This window comes from Phycodurus eques, chromosome 17 (assembly GCF_024500275.1).
Source record: "Phycodurus eques isolate BA_2022a chromosome 17, UOR_Pequ_1.1, whole genome shotgun sequence".
Lineage (NCBI taxonomy): Eukaryota > Metazoa > Chordata > Actinopteri > Syngnathiformes > Syngnathidae > Phycodurus > Phycodurus eques.
Window position 1 is genome coordinate 2,791,457 of NC_084541.1, and position 26,376 is coordinate 2,817,832.

General features: G+C 40.6%; 2 protein-coding genes across 4 annotated transcripts in view; both read left to right on the top strand.

Moving 5' to 3' along the window:
* The first annotated feature begins 1,384 nt into the window (after window positions 1–1,384).
* Window positions 1,385–13,993, top strand: dgat2 (diacylglycerol O-acyltransferase 2). The gene is made up of 8 exons (XM_061702068.1): window positions 1,385–1,499; window positions 2,329–2,457; window positions 2,687–2,794; window positions 3,799–3,869; window positions 6,887–7,091; window positions 11,069–11,243; window positions 12,241–12,443; window positions 12,543–13,993. Exons 1-8 carry the CDS (start codon window positions 1,460–1,462, stop codon window positions 12,695–12,697), a joined length of 1,086 nt encoding a protein of 361 aa, XP_061558052.1. The 5' UTR covers window positions 1,385–1,459; the 3' UTR covers window positions 12,698–13,993.
* A 2,291-nt stretch (window positions 13,994–16,284) lies between these two features.
* uvrag (UV radiation resistance associated gene) overlaps window positions 16,285–26,376 on the top strand; it is an 82,620-nt gene continuing 72,528 nt past the window's right edge. For all 3 annotated transcript variants that reach the window (XM_061702065.1, XM_061702066.1, XM_061702067.1), the window contains exons 1-6: window positions 16,285–16,575; window positions 19,438–19,555; window positions 19,761–19,795; window positions 22,534–22,695; window positions 22,867–22,941; window positions 23,025–23,110. In XM_061702065.1, the coding sequence (XP_061558049.1) occupies window positions 16,483–16,575; window positions 19,438–19,555; window positions 19,761–19,795; window positions 22,534–22,695; window positions 22,867–22,941; window positions 23,025–23,110 (569 nt within the window). In that variant the 5' untranslated portion in view covers window positions 16,285–16,482. The remainder of the gene's footprint in view (window positions 16,576–19,437; window positions 19,556–19,760; window positions 19,796–22,533; window positions 22,696–22,866; window positions 22,942–23,024; window positions 23,111–26,376) is intronic.

Here is a 26,376-nt window from a genome sequence, read left to right on the forward strand (position 1 = left end):
ACTAAGCACTCTCACAAAAAACAAAAAAACAAAAACAAAGTTTTGAATTGACTTCATTCAAACATGTACATCAGTTGCACATGATTCAAATGTATTGAGTAGTACTGAACAGCACAAAATAAAAAGTGAAATGTTTGCATGAAGTCGTTTTTTTTAATTGATTTATTTTTTTTTGAACGAAAACTTTTGCCCGTCTTATATGTAACATAACATATACTCACAATGACTCAATTTGATATTTGTTTTTGAAACCATATTTGCCACCTTGTCGCAGGTACTTCTTTTCTTTTCTTTTCTTTGAACCTGTCCTGTTCAGCCGCATGGCCTTGCAGAATGCTGGAGGACCGATACGCTGTGCCGACTGAGATTGTGCGGATTCTGAACTTTCCCACCCAGCCGATAAAGCGGCTGCAATGATCGGATTCTTAGTGCAATCGTGGCGTTTGAGACTTGTGCTGATAAATGGGACGCCTGCACGTTTGGCGCTCCGTCTTGAAGTCGACCTGTTCTAGCTCCAGCCAAGATTGTTGCTCAACATTTGGATGCAACCATTTCATGAGGTACTGCATTTGGCTAACTAAGTAAGAGTGTTTGAGATTGCGTGCGTCATGTCCGCCCTTCTGTTTGACCTTTCTGAAGGGTACGCTGATTGTATTTTTCTTTTTTTTTAAGCGTAAAATTTTTAAATGGCACAGTCTAGCATTTGGAACCATTTTAATGTGGGTTTGAATGGGATCATTGAAAATGAATAGTCCATTTGTTGCCGTTTTTACTGTAGCTGTACGCCCATTTTATTTAATTAATAATTATTTTGACACATCTAAGTGATCTTTATTTGTTCTTACAGATGATTGTATTTTGTTTTCCTTTTGCCTGTTTGAGTTAGAACTGATATTCACTATCCCATTTATCACTTGGAATGCTGTGTAAACCAGCGCCAGTCCGCACTTTAGTGCAATGCTTTTATGACATATATTTTTTTACATTTATTATACACTGAAAACAAGGCCTTTGAATTTACTTCAACTTCATTGGTTGCACATGATTACAATGTGTTAAACTAACATATATTGGATTATTTTCAAGGAAAAGGGGGTAAATTGCATCAGTTAAGCACATTTGAATCAGGTGCAACGGGAAATGAAGCACTTTTTTTTTTTTTTCTTTTCCAGTATACTCAGTGTTGCCCTTCAATGGGAAGTTGAACAATGAATGCTTAAAAATCCATGTGCGTCGTCTATGGCTGCTCCACATGACTTGCCTCCGGAGGACAAGACGCAGGTCGGCGCGCCAATTCGCTCACGCACACCCGCGCACGCGTGGCTCCTCCCCGCGGTGATTAAATGCCGAGCGGCCGTCTCAGCCCCCTTGCAGTTGAAATCAGTCATGACGGGGGAGTTGTGAGCTTGCACCTTTGAGCAGATCCAATACATGCGATTTTCGTTGACAGCCAAGAACCATGAAGACCATCCTTGCCGCATACTCGGGCGTGCTCAAAGGTAAGCACAATGCAGGAGAGGCTGCACAAGCTCCTGAACTGCTCAAACAAATGAGTTGCCATTCCTTGTTCGCATGCTGCACATCCCGTAAATTCAATATAACTAAGCCACTGTAAAAATCCTTCACGCTTTGTTCCCTGCTAACAATTATTATTATTGCAATATTATTATCATTTGTTTTTGACTGTGAAAAAAAAGAGGTTTGACCCAAAAAAAAAAAAAAAAATAAATAATAAAAAAGTGTATTTTTGCTGGCAGATCCTTACACGTGTAATCCTTGATACAAAATTAAAGCAGCACCAATGCTTATAAAAACGTCGACATCTGTCTCGAGTGAATATAGAAGTCGATTCCATCAGTGAGAAGAATGAGACGAGAAGATGAGACCTTTGTTCGGTCTGCACGCGCCGACTGTGTCCCTCTCGTGTTTGTGTACTTTTCTGACTGCTGACCAGTTTGATCTGCATGAGCGATAAACCGCCTGCAAATTGTGCCGCTTATAGCGATGGAAGCGACAATGGTCCCTTACCACCGATGGCCTGGCGCTGGGTTATTTCCAGTGTGGACTGATGGGATTAGTTACTGTAAGTCTTTCAAGGGAGGCGTTCTTATCAGATCTCGCTCTGACTTGACTCAAGCGTGCTGATCTTACGATGAGTATTTAGTTCTTGCCGCATTGCATGCAGTCCTCTCACATGTTGCTCTGCGGCTTCACTGTAATGACTTCCTAGGAGCGTTTGCTTCCCTCGAACACTAATTTATCCCATGATGTCACCGCCGAGATGCTAATCGATTTAGATTTGACTCTCTTTTTGGGATTTCTTCCCAGGCACTGGCTCCAGCATCCTCTCCTCCCTGCAGGACCTGCCCTTGGCTTTCTGGCTTTGTGGATCCAAGATGGAGAAACATCTCCAGGTCATCTCTGTGCTGCAGTGGGTGGTCACCTTCTTAGCCTTGGGTATGCGCGTGTGTGTATTGCCATTGTACATCTCAGCTAAGCTGTAAGAAAGCCAACAAAAACCTAAAGAATTAGCATGTAGTCTCATAAGTCCCATGTAGGTCTGCTCACTAAGCTGCCGTATTGTATGTGCACACTCATGCTGCGGCCTCGTGGGGATTCTGTCCTCTTTAGACTGATCTAATTATGTACTTGTGAGTTTTTGACAGTTGCTCCCCTCCTCCTTTAGGGTCAGTCTGCACCGTGCTGCTAATCTATATGTTCTGCACTGATTGTTGGCTTATCGCTGCCCTTTACACCTCCTGGCTCATTGTTGACTGGAACACCCCAAAACAAGGTATTTAATCGGCGTTGCTCGCTGTTTTTATTATTAACAAACACGTGATGTGACTGTACTGATCTGATGACGGGGTTCCGGGCTGTAAACCCAAAGCGGTTGCAATTTGAACAAAAAGGGACATAATTGCGTAGTCATATCACCAGTGGGTGATGTGGTTTTTAAGGTGTAAAATTGATTGGGCGATCCATGTACAAAGATGCTGCTGTGTTTGATGATCAATGCTTGAGTGTATTTGTGCAACTGTGTGAATGAATGCAAAGACTTGTGTTGAATATCGGTACAAGAGCCTACCATGTACTACTGTTATGTCCTGATGAACAATGAACAATAATACAGATGGGTGCGCACACGTCCGAAAACCACAAATGAATCGGCAAGTTACCGCGAATGTCAGCCAGGAGTAAGAGCCTTTAAGGTCAGGCATACATTCATATATCCATCCATTTTCTATACCACGTGTCCTCATTGGGGTTATGGGTGTGCTGGAAACTTTGGGCAAGAGGCGGGGTACACCTTGGAATAGACACCAGCCATTTGTGTTCGTCTTTGTTCATTTCTGTATGACCCCAAATGCATTAATATCAGCTATAGGATACATTTTCCAATCTCCTTAGCTGTGCTAAAATGAGGGATTAAAAAGTTGAGAAAGTATAGAGGAGCTTTGGACGCAAAGACACGACATGAAGACAAAGTGGCTATCGCAAACTACTACGATCCCTACAGAGTTCCAACATCGCTCACTGCCTAACTGACAGCGGAAATCAAAATGAGACTGTTTCACTTAATGACCCGGAATAGTTAATAGTTTGGCTTTGCTTAAGACTTTGCTTGCAAATGTTCTGTCAAAATTGCAAATGGTGAAGTGAAACTTTGTCCCTCCCATCTCTAAAGTTGCAACCAAACACTGCACAGTAATTCACATTTGAGCATTAAGCATTTGAGTTGGAATTCCCCAAGCAGAATTATTTTCATATCAGTTTTAATATGTTTTTCCTGACCAGGTGGCAGAAGATCTTCATGGGTCAGAAGTTGGACAGTGTGGACGTACTTTCGAGACTATTTTCCAATAAGGGTAAGTAATCTTGACAATTTGTTGTTCGCTCTTGATCAATTACTGAAGTTCATGGAGTTGCCATGGGAACCAACTTAATTTTGACCAAAGAAAACAACTCCTACTGCTGAGCAAGTTGTCCATTTCTGGTTATGTTGACATTTGACTTAATCGATGAGTGAATCCACCCCAGATAAGTTTATCAGCTGCGTATATTAAGAGTTTGATGGAATTTGGTCCTACCTGATAGGCTAAAAGTTGTTTTCCTTCTCTTGTTTTCTTTTTTGTAACTATCACCTGTTGCAACCTTTAATTAGAGTACATCACAGGTCCAAAAGTGAGTGTTTTATCTTTTGAACGCGACATTGTATGTGTGTTACTCTGGGTTTCAAGGTCAATACCAATACACAGTGAGATCCATGTGTTGCCCGGAGCGTAGTCTCTACAGTGTGTTGAAGAAACCAAGGGGCTGGATTTGAAGTCATACTGTTCGAGGTTGAACTTTGTCCAAGACATTGATCTGTAGCTTGTATGTGTGTGCCCTGTGGACCTTGCTATGACCATTTTGTGTTACCCAGATGCTCTTTGACATCTTAAGTAATATCAGTATTACAAAAGGAGCAAACCAAAGGTCGACCAATCTTCGCTGAGGTCTGCCTTTAATAGTTAATCCCTTGAAACAGTTTCAAATAGCTTCATGTACTCTGCCCCAAACACCATGACTTAGAAGTACCAGAATATTTCTGCACCGTAATCCATTTGTAAATTGCTTCGTATCAATTGTGAACAACTGACTGCTATTTACATGAGCTGGAGGTAAACTGAACAAAGTCCAAAACAGCATTAAAAGGAAGTCAGGAGTATGGCTGTTATGAAAACAATTAAACGAAGGTCTTAGCAGGTCTAGCAAAGACTCCTATAATGCTGCTGTATTTGGAGAAACCAAAGAATCCCGTTCTGTTCGGTTCACTTTAATCACCATGACGACCAGGTGGAGTCTTGTGATACTAAGGGGATCTTCAACGTGATCTCATTTGCTAATGTGGTTGTGCAACTGTTGTTTGGCCAGCTCCTGACGGAGTATTGTGTACACATTGAGTCGGATCCTGTAGTCTGCTGTACAGACAAGGACGAAATTAACATTGTCTTGTTCAGTTTGTCCACCATATCATGCAAAATTAAAACATCTACTCGGTGCAAAAAAGGGACTTAAAATAACTACGAAGCTGAATTTTCAGTCTTGTTCATGGCAGCCTGAATACACACAGTATTTACATTGTGTCGTTATTTTATTACGGCAATTGAGGCATGATCCGTCTAAGGATGTTTTAGTTTCTTAGTTCCTAAAACATATGATGGTCTGAATCCGCTCTACATTTGGATTCAAAGCATGTTTTATTACAAATACAGGGTCTCCCAATGTTCGTTTTCACATCTGTCTTAGGCAAAAAAAAAAAATCTTAAATCTGCTTCATGTTGAAAACGTAGGGGTTAAACTCTAAAGATTGTTTCTAGTCGTCTATTACGTAATGCAAGTTGAAGAGAAGTCGATTAATCGCTGACTTCATTGATATTCTTTCAGCTCAGTACCAAGCATTTTTTTACGCCACAGACTGGTTTCACATCAAGACATATTTCGATGGACAGTCATAGAAACGATGATGATGATTAAAAATACAACTCATCATTATGCCATTACAATGAATGTAGTTCTAATTACGGTAGCAGGAGTCCTGGGCATGTTTCTCTTTAACAAACTGGCCAGTCCCATCCTGTGTTCCATTAAGAGGACTGTTGACTCTCCTGTCTGCTACTCTCGCTGGACAGTGAAATGTCCAGCCAACAAGACAACACAGTCTTTAAATGTCTGCGTGTATGAAAGTACGATAGTGGTGGATGAGAATAGTGGTTACCAGCCTCTTTAGCTTCTGCTAATCCGATCGCTGATGGTCTTTAAGATTTATTCCAGCTGTACCTCGGGACTTTGCGGCGAATAATCTTTATCGCCAAAATGTTCTGTCTAATCATGCACGGACAACAACCATCTGCTAACAAGAACTTTATACGTCATAGAAGTTGTTTGCTCCAACACACACCAAAATCGTGACACTTGTCTCGCTTTACGACACTGACATCAGAGCATTTTTGCTCGAAGATGGAGTTTCACTTCACGCAGCTGCCCTCGTTCCACACTGCCAATCCCGAGGTACTGCTAGTATGAATGTTTAAAGACTAGCGTTGATGGGAATAGCCAGGCTAACCGCTGTTCTCATCCACAGCCTGCCTATTTTCGTACTCTCTGACCCATGAAGATTTATGAAGACTGTTGCCTTGTTGGCCGGACATTTCACTGCTCCACAGAGCGTTAAAGTCCGGCGACGGGGGCAAACGGGCAAGTCGAAAGTCTTTTGTAAATTGGCTGATTAGAAGATGAGATACCAAGAACACATACCGTAATTAGTCAACTTTTAGCATTAAACATCGATGCAGAGTAGTAAAGTCGACTGGCTGACTAATTGGTTCAACTCCTAATTCAAATGGATATAGATTTTATAACCCATTTAACAAAGACACTCATTTATTTTTTCCGGAATTTTAACTGTATAGCAGTGTTTTTCTGTCTTCACCCTAAAATGTAAACCAATAAATGTAGTCAGTTTTTACACATCTCTTTTAAATCATTTGCATGACAATTGGATGTGATTTTTTTTTTTTTGTGACTCTGTTTCATGATTTACTATGGAGACAAAATATATTTCCTGTTACTCACACGCACAAACTGAAAGAGTTGTGTGCTAGTAGTAATTAAAATGTCATTTTTCTGTAAGTTTTTTTTTTTTTTGATATATAGGTTCTTGATTGGAAGTCACATTCTGATACAGAAAGTATACATAACAAAACACAAGCATGAGATCACTATACACATATTTGTTAATACTTTTGGAATCACGACATAGCACTTCTCACATATTCCTGCTCTGGCAATGTGCTCCTCTCTGGAAATCCGCCTCACCAGTCCTTGTCCTGTCATTCCCCAGCTAATTAAAACCCATAACCTGCTGCCCAACCGGAACTATATCTTTGGCTACCATCCCCACGGCATCTTCTGCTTCGGGGCTTTCTGCAACTTTGGGACAGAGGCCACAGGCTTCTCCAAGAAATTTCCAGGCATCAAACCCTCCCTGGCCACCTTGGCAGGAAACTTCCGAATGCCTGTCCTACGGGACTACCTGATGTCTGGAGGTGAGTGGATCCGACCAACCGCACGGTCTTATGAACAGCTCTTAAAACAGGTGATAATGCTGATAATTTTATCTGTGAGACAAGGGATCTTTGCCCTTTTGCACAGCTGAAATAGCTTCTGTTTACTTCGTTTTTCTTTGCTTGTTCTCCAGGCGGAGATCGAGTCAATGTATGTTAACTTTAAGGTTACTTTAGGTCAGTATTTCCCAATCTTGAGCCAGGGCCTATATGCATGTAGAAGTGTAAACACGCTAGGGATGAGATGTTTACACTTTATAAACAGTTAGTATTACCGTTCTAAATTGCAATTAGCATACAGTAATGGTACACCAAAATTTACAGTTCAGTATGTACCTGGCTGTTAAGGTCATAGTTTGAAGGTCATGGATTTGTTCAAAGGATCATTTGGGTTGACATAAACAGATTTAATGACATTTAAAATTAAACATAAGAAAATGCAAAACTGCTCGTGGTAAATGCGCCAATAAATAAAATATTCCATACAAAACTGCAAAACCTCTATCTGTATTTGTCCAATAAATGAAATATTCTTTAGGCTCCAGCTGGCCCACACATACCTTGATAAGGACAAGTGGTATAAAAAGTAGATGGATGGTTGGAGGGATGAATGATTCTAAAATAAACTAAATGTATACAGTACATTAAAATATACTGTAAATTGAAAAATACATATGAATATAAATAAATATTAATATTTTCTTCTTGGGGATGTGCAGCATCAATTTTAGGAAACGAAAAATATAGCCGTGGAACAGTCGACCAGCTCTACACCCTCGGCAGGGTCCTCGAGGGTGCATGGGCATTCGCCCAACCAGTCTACATGTGTTTTGTGGACTTGGAGAAGGCGTTCGACCGTGTCCCTCGGGGGGTCCTGTGGGGGTGCTTCGGGAGTATGGGGTACCGAACCCCTGATACGGGCTGTTCGGTCCCTGTACGACCGGAGTCAGAGTTTTGATCCGCATATCCGGCAGTAAGTCAGACTCGTTCACCTCCAAATCTGAGACCATGATCCTCAGTCAGAAAATGGTGGCGTGCAATCTCCAGGCCGGGGACGAGATCCTGCCCCAAGTGGAGGAGTTCAAGTATTTTGGGGTCTTGGTCACGAGTGAGGGAAGAATGGAACGGGAGATCGACAGGCGGATCAGTGCAGCGTCTGCAGTGATGCGGACTTTGTATCGGTCCGTTGTGGTAAAGAAGGAGCGAAGCCGAAAGGCGAAGCTCTCGATTTATCGGTCGATCTACGTTCCTACCCTCACCTATGGTCACGAGCTGTGGGTCGGGCCGTGACCGAAAGAACAAGATCCCGGATACAAGCGGCCGAAATGAGTTTCCTCCGCAGGGTGTCCGGGCTCTCCCTTAGAGACCTATCTCTAACTTCTCACCCTAGTGAGAAGCTCGGTCATCCAGGAGGATTTCAGAGTAGAGCGGCTGTTCCTCCACATCGAGAGGAGCTAGATGAGGTGGCTGGGGCATCTGATTCGGATGCCTCCCAGACGCCTCTCCGGTGAGGTGTTCTGGGCACGTCCCACTGGGAGGAGACCCCGGGGCCGTCCCAGGACATGCTAGAGAGACTAAGTCTTTCGGCTGGCCTGGAAACGCCTTGGGATCCCCCCGGAAGAGCTGGATGAAGTGGCTGGGGAGAGGGAAGTCTGGGCTTCCCTGCTAAAGCTACTGCCCCCGCGAGCCGACCTCAGATAAGCGGTAGAAAATAGATGGATGGATGGATAAAATTGGAGGTTGAGGAAACGGCATGAAAAATCAATCCGTTGCTTCCACTCCCAAACGCTGTGGTTGTTTCCGCCGAATACAATAAAATCAAACTCCGCTCAACAGTTAACTGTCAATCAAGTACCACTACTATAGATAGCAGTGTACGCATGAACCATAAAAACGTGAAATCATGTTCTTCTCACCTTCAAAACTGAATAGTTACAGTGGACTATAATCATAAAATAAGCATACAAGCCAATTTACACTCATTGGTGCGGACATAATGCATCTGCAGACCGGTCACTTAGCAGCTCAAATGCTTAGATAGTGGGCGAGGGGCGACTCATGCCAGACACCAAAGTGTGGCACTGTTTTATCTCTGCCCAAAAAAATCTGGAAAAATTACATGGGTTAAAAAAATATTCACAATTCAGTCCGACATACTGTAATTCTTAATCTTTGCCCACCTTTTCAGTAATTATCTTCAAACATGTATAATGTACTTAGAAACAAATCAATCTACAGGGACTTTAATAAAAATCCACTTGTCAACCCTGTCCAAGGAACGCTAACTGGCATCATAAAGCATAAACCACACAGTTGGGGAGCAGATGTCATACAAGTGCATCATGGGCAATGTTGCATCAAGAAAAACCAGAAGGGAACACTTCTGAGCACCGCTCCTCATGGAATGCCAACCTGGGCGGCTGCCCATATCAGAAACCGCCACTGTTCTAACGGAGACCAGACAGAAACAGACAGTAAACAGAATACAATGACTTGCAAATCGTTTTCAACCTATATTCATTTGAATACACTACAAAGACAAGATATTTAACGTTCAAACTGAGTTATATTTTTTTCTTGCAATTATTCACTCATCTTGAATTTTATGCCTGCAACACATTCCAAAAATGCTGGGACATGTTTATCACTGAGTAATAACTGCTTTTCTTTTAACAACACTCAAACATTTGGGACCTGAGGACACTAATTGTTGAAGCTTTGTAGGTGGAATACTTTCCCATTCCTGCTTGATGTACAACTCGAGTTACTCAACAGTCTGAGGTTGTCGTATTTTTCACTTAATAATGTGGCACACATTTTTAACAGGACTGGACTGATGGCAGGCCAGTCTAGTACTCTGACTCTTTTACTACGAAGCCACACTGTTGTAACGCGTGTAGAATGTGGTTTGGCATTGTCCTGCTGAAATAAGCAGGGATGTCCCTCAAAACGACATTGCTTGGATGGCAGCATAAGTTGCTCCCAAAGCTCTATGTACCTTTTAGCATTATTGGTGCTTTCACAGATGTGCAAGTTACCCATGCCATGGGCACTAACACCCCCCCCTACCGTCACAGATGCTGGCTTTTGAACTTTGCGCTGATACCAAATGGTTCTTATCCTCTTTGGCCTGGAGGATACAAATCCATGATTTCCCCCAAAAAATTAAAATTTGGACTTGCCAGACCGCATCATACTTTTCCACTTTAATGCAGTGCCGCCTGAGGGACTGAAGGTCCCGACCATTCAATGTTGGTTTTGAGCCTTGCCCTTTACATGCAGAGATTTCGCCAGTTTCTCTGAATCTTTTGATAAAATGATGGACCGCAGATGATGAAGTCCCTAAATTCCTTGGAATTGTGTGTTCATAAACATTGTTCTTAAAGTGTTGGACTATTTGTTCATGCAAGCAAGTGGTGAACCCTTGCTTGTGAACAACTGAGCCTTTCGGAGATGCTCCTTTTTATAACCAGTCATGACACTCACCCTTTTTCCACTTAACCTGTTCACCTGTGGAGTTTTCCAAACAAGACTTTATTTATTTTATTTTTTTTAGCATTTCCCAACTTCTCCAGTCTTTTGTTGCCCCTCTCCCATCTTTTTTTGAACATGTTTCAGGTATCAGATTCAAAATGACAGAATATTTGCAATAAAACAAAACACAGTTCATCGGTTTGAACATTAACTATCTTGTCTTTGTAATGTATTCAAATGATTATTGTTGAAAAGGATTTTTCAAATCATTTTATGATGCTTTTATTTACGTTTTACGCAACGTTCCAACTTCATTGAATTTGGGGTTTGTAAAATTCGGAATAACAATGAACACAAACTGTTTGGGATTCTGGCTATTTTTAGCTTCACAAAATGACACGAGAACACTGCAAATTTGGGTTGCTCCCGGTTGTAGTAATCTATTTTATTTTTATTTATTTTATTTTTTTTCTCAAATATTTTAGGTATCTGTCCTGTGAACAGGAACTCCATTGACTACCTACTGTCATGTAACGGTACAGGGAACGCTGTGATCATTGTTGTGGGAGGCGCAGCGGAGTCGTTACACTGTGCACCAGGCATGAATTCTGTCATCCTAAAGAACCGTAAAGGCTTTGTGAGAATGGCACTCCAGAGAGGGTGAGCTGGGCTTCGCACACGGGCACGAGTTATCCCAATATGCTTTCACATACAAATGTCATTTGCAGGAATGAGTGAAACCAAAGTCTTTCAAGTTCAAATTACATCACAGGGAGTGTTACTAAATCAAGTTGTGCCCTTTAATAGAGGAAAGAGTCAGAAATCGTACACATTTTATCGGTAGTGGCCCCCAGAGAACCCAAACAACCCTGATTATGTCAAATATCACTGAGGATTATCAATGGTTCCACCCTTTTAAAGCAGATTAGAGCTAGTTAGAAAACAAATGCAGTTATGCAGACATTTCTACATAACAGCTTGGTAAATGTTCAAGCTGAAAGGAGACTCTACCTTACCCTGAATTTAGCTAACAAATGGTGCCTACCAGACTGTGATCATTGTTATCAAATGGAATTGGGAGAGTAAAACTCACTTGGACAGTGAAGTTCTGTTTAGAAAATTAAGCAAAATGTACTACGGTGCGATAAAATATCTTGAGGTTGCATAACGAGAAACAGTTTCCCGTAAAAATGTGTTTACAAGACGTAGGGGTTCAATCGGGAAACGGGTTTAAACTGGCATTGATGAGTCAAGTCAATCTTTTATCAGTTTAAAAAAAAAAAATAAAAAAATCTGTCATTGTATAAACATACAGTAGAAATTGTTCTAATTATTCAATAGCAACTCTCAGACTTAATCTTTTGGCAAAGACGACAAACCTGCCTGTGCTTTTCACCGGAATGCTTTTCATTCGGGATTACATTTGAAGCATGCCGATTAGCACGTTTCTTGCTGGCAGCCATAACAACAACAACAATTTATGTCTCGATTTTCTTATTCTGGCACCTCCAGTAGGCTGGACCGATGTTGGTCTCATCTAAACGAACTAAAAAAAAATGCTTTTCTAATTTATCCAGCGGGGAATAAGGTCATAAAACGTATAAAGCCCCAGCTCATCGAGCATTATTTGAAGTTGTCTTTCTCTTTGTGCCGTCAGGTCCGACTTGGTTCCAGTGTATTCCTTTGGGGAGAATGATGCCTACAAGCAGGTGATCCTCGAGGAGGGCACTTACTGGAGCGCTGTCCAGAAGAAATTACAGAAGTTGTTAGGCTTCGCTCCGTGCCTTTTCCATGGATGCGGCCTCTTCTTTGGCAACTCCTGGGGCATTGTGCCATATGGCAAACCGATCACAACCATAGGTAAGTGCACGTCAGCCCTTTTTGTTCAAATGTGAATGTTATTTAATCCAGTAAATGGCTCACTGATTGACACAAATGCTACCCTTCACTTTCTTGCAGTTGGGGAGCCCATCACAGTGCCCAAAATAGAGGACCCCTCTGATGAGATGGTGGATCTTTATCATGCAATGTATGTCAAGTCCCTCCAGTGCCTGTTTGACAAGTACAAGACCCGTTTTGGTTTGAAGGAGAGTGAAATCCTGTACATCGAGTGAAAGAATGAAGGGGAAACTTTAAACTTTGAGAACTGTTTATCTTCTGACAACAATTCCCCGAACCCCCCCCCCCCCCCTTCAGATCTCTCATGCCATGCCATCCCAGTCTAATCTTGGTGCCTGATTGGGATTATTTTTGGATTTGAATATCCACACATGATCACATTTGCGTCGTGTCTCCCAAGCAAACAGGCATAGATTATCCTCAGGGATTGACGGGTTTGAGAGAATGGCAATGTGCCTTGGATTAACATTGAACATGACATACTGAAGAATGCCTTAACAACACAACTGCCTTTTGTGTGTGTGTATTTACTTTTTCCTAATGTAGACATCCAAATATGTGTCTTGTAAATGCAGAGGGGAAGGTAAGGATTTAAATGATTAATTCTCACAAAACTCTTTAAGATTAGATTATATAGTAAAAGCACAACCAATGCAAATTAAGTGTACCACACAAGCCCACAGATTAATGGGGTTACCAAAGATGTAGATGTGTTTCCTCACAAATGCATTAACAGTATGTCTTCTTAAGGAAAGCCAATACTTCTCCATGGGGTTCCTGTGTTGAAAATGCAATACATTTCTGCATGTGATTTTAGACTGCCACAAAGTATTAATTTCATTCATCAAAGAGGAAAGGAAGCCAGTCTCTTGAATGAATATTTCCAATGCACTTTCTCTCACCAATTCTCTTCTCGAGGTTTTGTCACAAGAATAAAAACTGCGTTTTTGATACGAGATGAGGATTCTCATTTATTGTTCAAGTTGTATTCAGGCTTGGAGGGGTGTGTTCTGCAGTGAAAAGTAAAGCAGCGGCTTATAATGTATCTTTGAGTGCTTCGGAGGGTTTACAACGGCAGTCAAGAGAGGATAATGTAAATTACTGGATACTTGTTCTGAAGTTTGGTTTTAGGCATAGTAGATCACTTGGCAAACATGCAGTGGGTGGTAATTTAAAAAAAGGAAGGGTTAGTATTGCAGATTGTATTATATTTGAGGGTGCCACTTATCGTTGTTTGAGAAAAGAAAGTTGTATGGACCGTATGCTGCCAATCACAATATTTGGGTTTGGGATTGTCGTACTGTAAAGTTGGTTATTCATATGATTGTCATTTGGAGATGAATGTCCTCTGGATTTGCCATTGTGAATTGAATATGAAGAGCAGTGTAATTCATGTGCAATATACAGTAGCTGCAAGAAATGCACAGCACAGATGTGTCTGTATGGTGTATGACATTTTTGCCAAACTATATTAAATTAAACTTTTGTATATTTTCAGAAGGAACGTGTATGTGAAGAATCAATTTGTTTGACACCTCAGCAACAAAGACTCATTCTGTTCTATTTCATGGCTTAAAATGTACTTTTTCCGCTTCTATACGTGCAACAAAGCATAGGAAAGACTCATTCTCTTCCTCCTAGTACAAAATGAATACAGTATTGTGTGCAAACAATTCATTTGACCATTTTAACTGGTATATAGAGTCTCAGCTCAGCATCCATAAAGACCAGTTGAAAATGGAAAATGGAAGATGGCGCCCTCTTGAGGATAGGTTACATTCTACAATCACTCAAAAAGGCAGGTGGACGTTTTTCAGAACCACTTGATATAGTTTACACATTTTAAGTATGTTGTTCGTTTTATTCCAATAAAACATGCCTTTTTGTTTTCATTTTGGGAATTCCTCTTCATAGTTCTCAATCAATTAGACCATCTTGAACTATTTTCTCTCTCTCTCTCTCTCTCTGTCTTTGGCGTACGCCCCAAAACGTTCAAATTAAGTTCACCGGTAAATAGTACACTTAAGGTTTCTCCTGGAATGTTATTTGAGAAGCCATAAATACTGTAAAGTGTACATGGTGGTCACAAAGACAAAAATTCTAACCACTGACTTTTAATTAAATACTTTAAATTTTAATTCTAATACATCGGGGGAGTTTGCCATTTTCAAAACAACAAAAACAATTTGTCATATTTGGTTCATCTGTCAGAACGACCTGACAGTAGTCAAAAAATAAATAAAAGAAATAAAAATCACCCCTCTCTGGCCCCATTCATTTCCCATGCACTCACGGGCACGTCAATGTGGGCACACCTCCGCGGTCTTGCAGGTACCTGTTGCCTTGGGTTTCAGGAGCTTTGCTGACACTATGGCAGAAAATCCACCTCTGGAAAACAAAACAAAAATGCAAACAAGGGTGAACATAAGAGATGACTTTCACAGGTGGAGGGACCTCAGGCAGCTAAGAGGATTCAGAAGCGACGTGGAAATAGCAATTATTGCATTATTAGGATTCCCACATAGCTTCTAGGCAGGATACGCCCCACTGCAACATGATTGGCTTGGCATGATAGTTTGGGGCTTAAGGCGGTTTAGGATAGTTTAAGGTAGGATTAGGGTGGGTTAGGGTGAGTGGGAAACATATTAACACCGCCACACTGAAGTCATCTCGTGGTCTACAGGGATACAACAGCCAATCATAGTGCAATCACAGGTCCACAACAAAGACACTTCAGGGAAAGTTCACTGTTTATTAAACGCCGTGTTATGCGTTATTCAGCGTGTGGGGGCACATATGTCAGACATTTGAGCACATACTTCCTGCTAGTTATACAGTGTACCCTTCACTCTCTCCTATGTCACTGACCAAAGCCATGCTCTTCACTAACGTGAATGCGTACGAGACGTGCATTGGATGAACGTTTATAGTTTTTTTTTGTCTTGAGGCCTGTACAATTCTTTCTTTTTAACTTTTGTTGCAAACCAGAGGTAAATAATCCAGCCAAATAAAAAAGTCCGCATGAGGCTGCGGCATGTGCCCGTGTGTGCATGCACAGAAAATGACTGACACACTGTTCTGTCTATCTACAGTTTGATTGGCTATTGTCATGGCTTGACCATTTTTGAAAAAATATTTAACATTAAATTAGAGGCATTAGATGGGGCCACAGAGGAATAGATGATTCTTCAAAATATTATTTTAATAATATTCTACTGTCAGGTCACACAGACAGTTTAAACATTATGACGAAAGGTTTTGTTTGATTGTTTGTTTGTTTGTTTGTTTTTAAAACTGCAAACTCCACCTTTAATGAGTAAATGAGCCCTAAGTACTTGTACCTTTACGAGATAATGTTTTCCAAAATTATCTGTACTTATTACTCAAGGGTGTGATTACTTTTGCTATCTTAGTGGGATCCTACCTGGCGGATAGTCACAAAAATATACCTAGACTGAAAATAATCCCAAATAGTTAAAAAAAAAAAAAAAAAAAAAAAAAAAAAAGCTCTTTTGAGTACCCTCGTGGTTTTGCGTTTATGGGCCAAACGGAGAAAAATTAATGTCGGTCATAACCAACCTGTACCAAGTCATGTGACTGCGTAAAACGGCGGCCAGTTACGCTGTTGACGCCTACTTCCTCATTCCGCTGCTTTTGACAGATTTCAACGTAAGCCCACCCACTGTGAAAGAGAAACAGACAAACTAACCAATAGCCACGTGAGTTGGGCCGTTTCTTTGTGATGGACGTTAGATTACAGCCAATAAAAAGCGCGGGCGTCACAGCGCTAAACCGTATACGCATTTCCGAACCGAGTGTAGCCAAATAGCCGTTCCAGTACTTTGTTTACGTCTCGTTGGTTAGCTGACAGCTGTTGTAGCTTGTTACCTGCCCAAAACAGATGCCTTGAGCCTTTCAAACTCGAAGCCGGGTGTCCGTGGATGCTGACCATGGACTGTTTTGTTGATTGAGTGCGAGCCGCTCGGATGCCGACAGGAGGATGAGCTCCATCACCGGTCGGGTTCTCGCCTCTGTTACCAACTCTGGAGCTTCATCATCCCGAGCCTTGCACGTCGAGCTCACATCCCAGCAGGTACGTGCAACGCGTTTGAACGCAGACGACTGGGAGCGTGCTGTCTCGGGTGTGTTTGAAGGAGTTTGGAATGCCAGTTCCAAGGCGGGCCTGTCAGGCTAGCGAGTAAGCTAACAGCTGCTAGCATGGGTCACACCGAATACTGTTAAAAAACAAAAACAAAAAAAACAACAACAACAATATTTACACACATTCGACACGTCCTCGTGGTTTTCCGGGTGGTGTTCAAAGTGCACGGATTCCCACTTTTGGTTCTTGTGAAAAGCACGTAGGATCTTCCTGCACGCAAACTTTGCATTCGTGCACCCCAGTGACAGGAAGGGAAAAACAGTGGGATATGTCATCACAGCCAATTTGCTCTTGGTGGTTTATACTCAAACTTGAATCGTTTTCACCGGACGTTCCACCAGAATATCACCCGATTCGACGCGTACCTGAAATCAGTTGACGTTTTACTGTTCATTCATTTCATCACACTTGCACACACATCAACACACGCATCAACTAACCTTGGGAAATTCCTTGTATTTTTTTGTATTATTATTATTTTTTTTAAAGCATACTTGGCCAGTAAATATGATTCTGGCCTGTTAACTTCAATGCAGGACTTACTATGATTGTAATCAATTCTTTTTTTATTTTATTTTATTTTTTTACTATAGTTAACAATATTGTGGCAATGGCTAAATTTAGTTTTCTCTATAGTAGTTGTTTAATGTTCATTCCCATAAAGAACCATTGTACACATTTGTGCTCAGATTTTAAATACTATATAGTCAGACTTGATAGACATTATTTTCAATTGATACTTGCGTGTGCCGCAGTCACATGGGCAGCAATAACTTGAGTTTCTGAGTTTTCAGTCACACTGTACTAGCCCATGAAAAATCGATTTTGAAATAACAAAATGGATTAGAAATAGATTTTATTGGGGAGTACAGAACGTGTGCCTCTGAAACATTAGCACCCTCTCATTGTTTGCCAATATTTTCTTCAGTTAAATTGTTCTCCCAGTTTGGTGTGATTGTGTTATTAGATGTCTGACTCTAGCTAAAAAGTTGTGGTATTTGAATGACAAGTCAGCCTTGATAAGAAGTACAGTCGCTTGTAGTTTAATTCGGGTCAAGTGACCGTCTAATAAAATGCTCTGCGTAAATCTCTTTTGATGTCACATGCTCGCTTGCATGACTGAATTACATAATTATTCTAAGGGCAAGAAGAAACACGTTGCACCTCCACCAAGAGTGGATAAGCATGCGAGCTCCACGTTTTCAAAACCACCTATGAATCTTTAAAAAACTCTTACACATATGGGATATCACAGTAATATTGCCCCAATGATATACGTAACAGTAAAAGTAAATGTACTGGTGTGTCTGGTGATTTTATTAATATGGAGGTTAGAGTGCGGCATTTGGCAGTATTTCTTTGCTTGACTATGGGGAAGTTTTACATAATTTTGCAAATTGTTTTCGAGGCCACAAAATACTGCACGTGCGCACTTCAAACTACAAACCCTTATTTCAGGAACAATATTGTACCGATTTAACAATTAAACATGAAATGCTTTGTAGTGAAAGAGGAAAAACAATTTAAAAAAAAAAAAAAGTAGAGTACAATACATAGACAATCTGTCCAGCAAATGTTAGCACAGTTGAAGTAGTGCAGCAATTCTGTGGTGTTGGCTAGCGAAATTAGCCAGCCAGGCTAAGCTTTATTAATTTTATTTCAGTGTGTAGCATTGCAATCAAGGGATGGGACTCATGGGAGAGTATTTGTTGGAATGTTTCTCATTGAAGTTGTCCCATAGCTGGGGTCTGACTGAAGGTAGCCCAACTTCTTATAGCGGTCATCATTTTCTTGTTCTGGCCACAAAATTAGTTGAGACTGAATAAACAGCACAGACACACAAAGTCATACTTTTAATGGCCATTTTAGTCACCTGACCAGGGTTTTAACCTTTTGGTTAAAAAAAAAAAAAAAAAAATGTAAATTTGAGATGTATCTGATCATTTTCATTCGCAAAAGGACACCAAGTTTGGCGTTGGTCATTTTTCCTCTCACAGAAGTTTCACAGTGTTTGTCTCCGGCTGTGGTTCACATTCATCCATGCGCACTGACATTTTTAAGGGGAGGTTGAAAGTTCCTTGTGGAACAATCGGTGTTCTTGTGACTCATGTCATATAGGGGATCCCATGACTTCCATTTAATCTCAGTATGACTGCAGGCATGCAACTGAGCCAACTGTTCACCAGGGACATTGTGCACCATTGTAACACTTTTTCCCCAAAGCAGGGACTTGATAGATTGTATTTTTCAAATCTCATGTCCTATGTAATACCAGTTGGCACTGCCACCTACATAGCAATCCAGCTTTTGGCACACTGGTTTTGTAATGTTATTTTTCAGGTCCAGTTGCTGCGATTCGACCTTTTGCAGATTACCATCACCTGGATATCCGTGAATCTACACAGACATGTTATGTTTAAGACTATCAAAAGTTGACTTAAAGGTCACATAACAATGTATATTTTCTAGCAATTTCCTTGTGACTATGCATCATTACTTAAAGATGAAGTGTTGCGTAATTCAGTCATAAAAGCCATAGCGCTTCTGTGCTAAAACGTGAATACGTCTCATATGATTGTATGTCTTTTCACTCGGAACATGTCATGCTTCTGTTATTTGAATTGATTAAGTAACTATCTTCTGTGTCGCCATTTGTCCTAGGACATAATGATGGTTCTGCGTTTTCAAATTAGCCATTATTTTATCCTCTAACTATAATGGAATTAGGGATTTTTGGCTTTAATGTTTTCTGTTCCCTTAATGCTGCTCCGTTTTATTCTGTCTGTCCAACAGAGACGATTGCGTCATCTGCGGAGCATTGCAGCAAGAAACATCGTCAACAAAAATGGTTCCCCACTACTGGACACATACTTCACCCTCCATCTCTGTATAGGAGATCGCATCTCTAGTGGTCAGTGTTAATTTGGCGAGTTGGCCTTACGGGAGAAAACATCATTATTGTCTTGTCACATGTTGTCCAGCAAATTTACACAAACAATCACAAAATTAAACAAAACAAAAAAAAAAAAAATCCCAGACATGAAGCTATTTGGATAACTCATTTTCCTTCATTTGTATTTGCCCTTTTGAATCATTGTTTCTTAATTTCTTTCTAGATTTTTACAAGAGCGAAGTCATATGTGACTCACTGGTGAGTATGTTTTGTCTTTACATTCTTCACACTTTCATTCTCGATATACTGTGTATGTGTGTCACTGATCATTACATAAAAGCATATACTGTAATTAAAACACCATAGGCTGGGCTTGGCAATATGGCCTTAAAATAAAATCCAAATGTTCCACAATTTAACGTCACCAATCTAAAAAAAAATATTTTCTTTGGGATTAACATGTAAAATAAAAAACTGCACTGACCATAAGATGAATAAAGGAGGCCACTTCCAAACAAAATGAACCTTAGTCCATGAAAATGTAAACAAAATGCTCCATACAGTATATAGCAATCCAGGTTCATGCCAGGTAGATTATCTAGTTTTAACAAACATTTGATTTAGCAGCGAAAATAAGATTGTCTACAACATGAGGCTTTATTCTTGTCCTGTTACATGTTACAATGTCATTCTTACACTGAAAACCCTTTCTCATGGGGCACTCAGGGATAGAGCGGTATCTCCACCCAACATTATTCAGACATGGGAAGTTTATTTCATGCTGCTATAATGTTAATAACGTCCCACTGAAATGAATAGAAATGCCATTAATCCATTTCAGACCACCATTTTTTGTAATGTGTGTTTTAATGAGAACCCCCCCCCCCCCCAGCCCCACTCTATAATAATTAATTATAATATTCTAAATATTGTTCTACTGTGCATCGTAATTTATTTGACAGTCTGTAATATGCGCTACATTTTTTACTACCCGTCTGCGACCCACTTTTGGTTCCCGACCCACCAGTTGAGAATCAACACCGTGACACCAATGCTTGTCATGAGCCCATCGATGGCATTTTGCCTTGTTTGTTGAAGCTTAGCCTACTTTCCCAAGGCAAAACTATGTGGTTGTCTGAAGTACACAATGTGAAATTCTCTTTGCTCTCTTTGCTAAAAGTGTTGTGACGTGAGTTGAGTTTTCTGCCACCATAAAGCGCTTGTAGCTCTCGTTTTATTTTTTATTTTTATTTTTTTAATTTTATTATAATAAACTGACAAGTCAAAGCAAAAAAAAAATTGTAAATCTGCCATTTGACGGCTTGTATCACGAGCACAATGATCATTGCACCGGACTATTGTTCTATTAGTCATTTCAAACTGCTCTAATTGCTGGAGGACTCTGCATCTTTTTGCACAATTGTCAAAAAAAAAAAAAGATAAATTGTACCGGCATTACTGGCAACCTTTTATTGCTAAGTGACTGTTTTTTTTTGTGTGTTTTTTTTTTTTTTTTATATGTCTCAAAATTATTCTGTCAATCGACTGTCTGTTGTCATATCAGAGCGGCTCCAACTACCTGGAGACAAATTCCTTGGGTGTTTTTGATCTACTTGGTAAATAAAGATGATTCCGATTCTGAAAAACTCTTAGATTGGGTCAAGTTGTATCTCCAGGCACCACTGTAATCCCTTTTGGGCAAACTATTTATCGTTCCATGTTATCACTCCATTAAGTTTGGTGTAAATAAGCACAGTCCTTGAAATAAGGACGGGGGCAGAAAATGTGTTAGTGTAGCAATACAGTTGTGATAAGAATGTAGTAACAAGGGGCCAAAGTGCCTTTTGAATGTGGTCCCAGTGACTGGTGGTCAATGAGTTCATTAGTCAGGTACAGTGGTTTTTTAACTTTACAACTTTTTTCTCACCATGTTACTGCCATACAAATCTTCTATGTGGCTCTAATACACTTTGGGGTGTCTGTATTTAAAATGGGTCCACTTGTGTGAAAAATGGTGAACTTCCAATAGTACTCCAGGTCAGCACGACTTATTGTTGTCAGCCTTGCTGTTTGGTCAGGAGCTGACCTAAGCTGGTTTCAGGCATGCTCCTTAGTGCCCCCTGGGATACAAGACTGTGTATGTAAACACTACAGGAAGTCATGACTCTGCTCAACTTCACCTCAAACGATTTAACTTTGTTGCTGACAAAAGTTTTCGAGAATTCTTTCTCAATTCTGTCATCAATCTTCTTGAGAAATACTTCCTGACGAAATTTCCTGTTTTCATTCAGCTATGGCTTTTTACTTCCCGAGTGAGTGACTTTCACTAGTTCTGAGCTCTGTCCTGGGCTGTATTCTTCAGGAGTGTCCTCTGCTCTCCCTCCATGAGAGGGATTTGAACAATGGACTTTCTCCAGGCACTGATGATCACCTGTCCTACATGAGTGCCAGCAGTGAAGCACGGTGGTGGCACCATCGTGCTGTGGGGGTGTTTTTCAGCTGCAGGAACAGGACGACTGGTTGCAATCAAAGGAAAGATGATTGCGGCCAAGTAAAGGGAAATATCCTGGACGAAAACCTTCTCTAGAGTGCTCAGAACCTCAGACTAGGTCGAAGGTTCACCTTCAAAAAAGACAATGACCCTAAGAATACAGCTAAAATACCGAAGGAGTGGCTTCAGAACAACTCCGTGACTTTTCTTGAATGGCCGAGCCAAAGCCCAAAGATTTAAACCCAATTGAGCGTCTCTGGAAAGACGTGAAAATGGCTGCCCACCAACATTCACCATCCAACCTGACAGAACAGCCACGTTAAGATATTATATTTGACAGATGGATGCAATTCTGTCAAATAATCACACTACTGTAATATTATAACCTTTCTCTCTTAAGGCATACGTTGGGAAAAAGGGGATCAATTCCATTTGAATGCAAGTTGCAGTGATATGCTAGAGATGACCTACTCTATATGACGTGTACTCTATGTGTGTTGTAAAGAATCCTACTTGGAGGAGTCTGGACTTTGGCATGTTGCCGGACCTTCTGGACACCTCAGTGTCTTGCTTCGTGGTAAGGATCTGGGGAGGACAGGAGGAACAGTACCAGCTCCTCATAGAATGGAAGGTTAATCTGGATGGCCTCAGATACACAGGACAGCAGGTCAGCCACTACACACAAGACTATAATGTATTCATTGTAAACTTTGTCGAATGTGAGATATATTATTGTATGTTGATGGAAAACATGGATATCACTTTCCAATAACTTTATATTTATAATGATAAATATATGCATTTCTACAGTGAGCTTGTGTTTTTGCTATTTCCACAGATTCGATCGAGGAACACAAATGAGATCATATTCGGGTTGAATGATGGCTACTATGCGGCTGACTTTGATCACAAGGTTTTTGTCCATTCCCAGAGAGCTCTTGCACGATGGTTAGTGACAGTGTGCCACATTTCATCGTTGACATTTTTCTGTTGCAGGATCATTCGGAGCGGAAGAAAAATAGTCTACTTCACGTTGACCAGAGCTCGGTCAGAAATTCCTACAGTGTTTTCTCTTTGCTCAGGTAGGATTAATTGCTATGGGACGAAACAGAGGGTATAGTGTGGGGCGGATCTGAGTTATGGGTTAAAATAAAAATGATTGCCACTTTTTATGCATAATAAAACATAAAACAAATTCTGATGCTTGTAATATTGTGCAGCCACACAACCTATTTTATTTGAAATTATATATATATATGTATATATTGTAAAATGTACAATATTAATACAAATTAAATAATTTCTTTAAAATATCCAGTGACTGACGTTTTGACTGGCAGAAATCTAATACTGCTAATTTATGAGTGATATTTTTAATAATCACATACACACAGCAGATTGGATTGAATGTGATTGGCTGGCAACAATCCTACAATATTGTTGTTAGACTTTACACCAATCTGATCGGCTTGATCGGTATCGGCCGATAACTAGCATTTCATGTTGATCGGCTTTAATGTCATAATTCGCCAATCCGATCAATGACGTCATTGATTGGCTCAGCAAAAGACATTTACTCCGCGTCACCATCGTGTACAGTATATTTGAATCCAAAAGAGAGTTTATTTTTAGCCTTGTAGCGTTTCCTTTGACGTAGTACTATAAATATCTGACCGCCAGTAAAGTTATTTATAATTTATAAAAAAAAAACATGTCGGCGGTGTGGGACAGACACATCTGAGACAGACTACACACAATGCGTGGATCAGACGACAAGACAAGTTCGGTCTTTCACGATTGCACTGTGTCAGACTACTACAATACAATCGATTCCGATACCACCGCATCCTGTCTTTTACCATCACTGGGCTTTATCTTGTCAACCCAAACGCGACCGGATGCACTCGTTACCACGACCACAACAACAACAACAATCGATCGTGCGTGTATTGTTTTGGTCAAAAAAATAAAAAAATGGGGAAAAATGCGTGGTGGTGGTCACCGGTGCTCGGGAGAAGACGTTCACTCAAGGATTGCTTGAGCTATGTTCACGTACTTTTAATAGGGTTCCGCTCGCAAGCAGGCAACAAAATGTTATGTACCCTAGCAAGCTATGTGCTAGCACTAACGGTTGTACATAAACATGCCGGCGTTCTGTCGAATTCTGCTCTAAAGTTTCGGTATTTGTGAGGTAATTTAATGACAGTAAGTGAGCACCCATTATTTCTGTCATGTTGTAATGTTGGTTTGAGCTGACTGATTCGAATACATGACCTAACGAGGGAATATTTTTGAAGATACTCAGTATACAGTACACAAGTATATATAGTAAATAGACACATTGCTCCATCTTGTGATCGGTTATCGCTGATCTGCCCCAAAAATCCTGATCGTGTAAAGCCTAAATGTTGTCTTCTAATTGATGTTCATCTTTACCATGGAGCCAGCCACACTTGTGTAGGATGAAGCCTTTTGCTGCTGCAATGTACAACATGTTTGACTCATTTCTGAATAAGTCGAAGGTCGACCTTGGCTGGGCTTTGTGAGCTAGACTAGAGCAGGCGCATTCAATAGAAATAAGAAGAAATCTAAGCGGTCCATCCATCCATGCTTTTTCTATGGTGCTTGCCCTCATTAGCAGTTGCAGGTAAGCTGGAGCAAATCCCAGCTGACTTTGGGCGAGAGGCGGGGTTTAGACCCGTTGCCAGCTAATCGCAGAGTAATTCGAAGAAGTCCGGGAAAATATTTTCTCACCAAAGAACTCATAGGCTGGGTTGCAAATGAGCCTTTCATGCTTGTTGAGTAGAGGGTGGTGTTACAGTAGCCAACTTGTGAAGGATCACTGCCCTTGATTCTTTAAGTCAGGAAGACTAATAAAACTGTAACAATAGTTCTGTGTATGAAATAAGATTTTCTAGTAGTCCACTTCCATAAACACTCGATTGTTACCGTATTTGCATGGTTGATTAAATGCTTTACTGGAAAAGGATGCTGTACAAATTAAGGCCACCAGAGGGAGATGAAGATTTGTTGAGTGGATATCTTGGTGAAGTCCTGTGTCACCCATTTAAGGCCTATCAAAATACTGTGCTGACATCTTTTGGTAAACAGTTTGTTTTTCAGTATCAATAAAATGTGAGCACTACTTTCAATAACCACAGTGCTTCCCCAAGGAATACCCTTTGGTATATATAATCAGACTACGTACTAGGTTAATTACATCCATTTTACCTCCAGGTCCTACAAATTTGTATGGTTCAAGTTAGATGGTACCAAAATAAGACAAACATCCTGTCATTGGGGCAATTATGACAGTTTGCACTAAACATTTCCAGAATATGTAAGTATCAAGCAAAGGTATTAAAATAAGTATCAACCGATACCGATAACACCGATCAGATCGGCGTAGATACAGACACACACTACAACATCAGAATTTGCACATTCATATTTTGTATTTTTTTTATTTTTATTGATGTTCATGCTGTGGTAAAAAATAAATAAATCAGAAGTTACTCACTCTTTACTCAGTACTTGAGTAATAATTTCACTGTACTTTTTACTCTTGCTCAAGTAATTTCTTTTGGAGGATTACTTTTACTTGAGTAACAGTACTCTTACCTGAGGACAAGGTTTGGCTACTCTACCCAACTCTGGAGCGGACATCCTCTATTGCTACTCTTAATTTTAAGCAACATTTTTGCATTGAGGTGCTGCGGGTCGTGGCCCTGGTTGTGGTCCCAGTGGAACCGCGAAGCACACGTAACATCGGCGACAAGAGTTGATCAGTTAGTACATCCATCCATCTTCTGTACCGCTTTATCCTCACAAGGGCCGCGGGCGTGATGGAGCCTATCCCAGCCATCTTCGGGCGAGAGGCCGGTTACACCCTGAACCGGTCGCCAGACAATCGCAGGGCACATATAAACAAACAACCATTCGCACTCACATTCACACCTAAGGGCAATTCAGAATCTTCAATTAACCTACCATGCATGTTTTGGGGATGTGGGAGGAAACCGGAGTGGCCGGAGAAAACCCACGCAGGCACGGGGAGAACATGCGATGTTAAGGGTTATGTCACAACACAGAATGAAGTAACGGTCAATAAAAACAGAAAAATATTGTCATATTTTCCTGGATGATGCATTTGGGATTAGATTTTGAAGTTGGTAATGGTAAAAAAATGAAGTGAAACGGACAACGATTTCAGTCAATTCTTTTCCAGAATGAGAGTGCTTAAAGAGGAGGATGCTATTCATGTGGCACAGCTTGAAGCTGGCATCGGGTGCAGGTGGAGATGGGCCTAGCTCAAGTTGGAGGCCAAAACAACTAAATTTGTATATCA

Coding starts and splice junctions, on each gene's coding strand:
- dgat2 (XM_061702068.1), top strand. CDS start 1,460: ATGAAGACCATCCTTGCCGCATACTCGGGCGTGCTCAAAG. Junction 11,244..12,240: donor AGAATGGCACTCCAGAGAGG/GTGAGCTGGGCT, acceptor TTGTGCCGTCAG/GTCCGACTTGGTTCCAGTGT. Junction 12,444..12,542: donor CAAACCGATCACAACCATAG/GTAAGTGCACGT, acceptor ACTTTCTTGCAG/TTGGGGAGCCCATCACAGTG.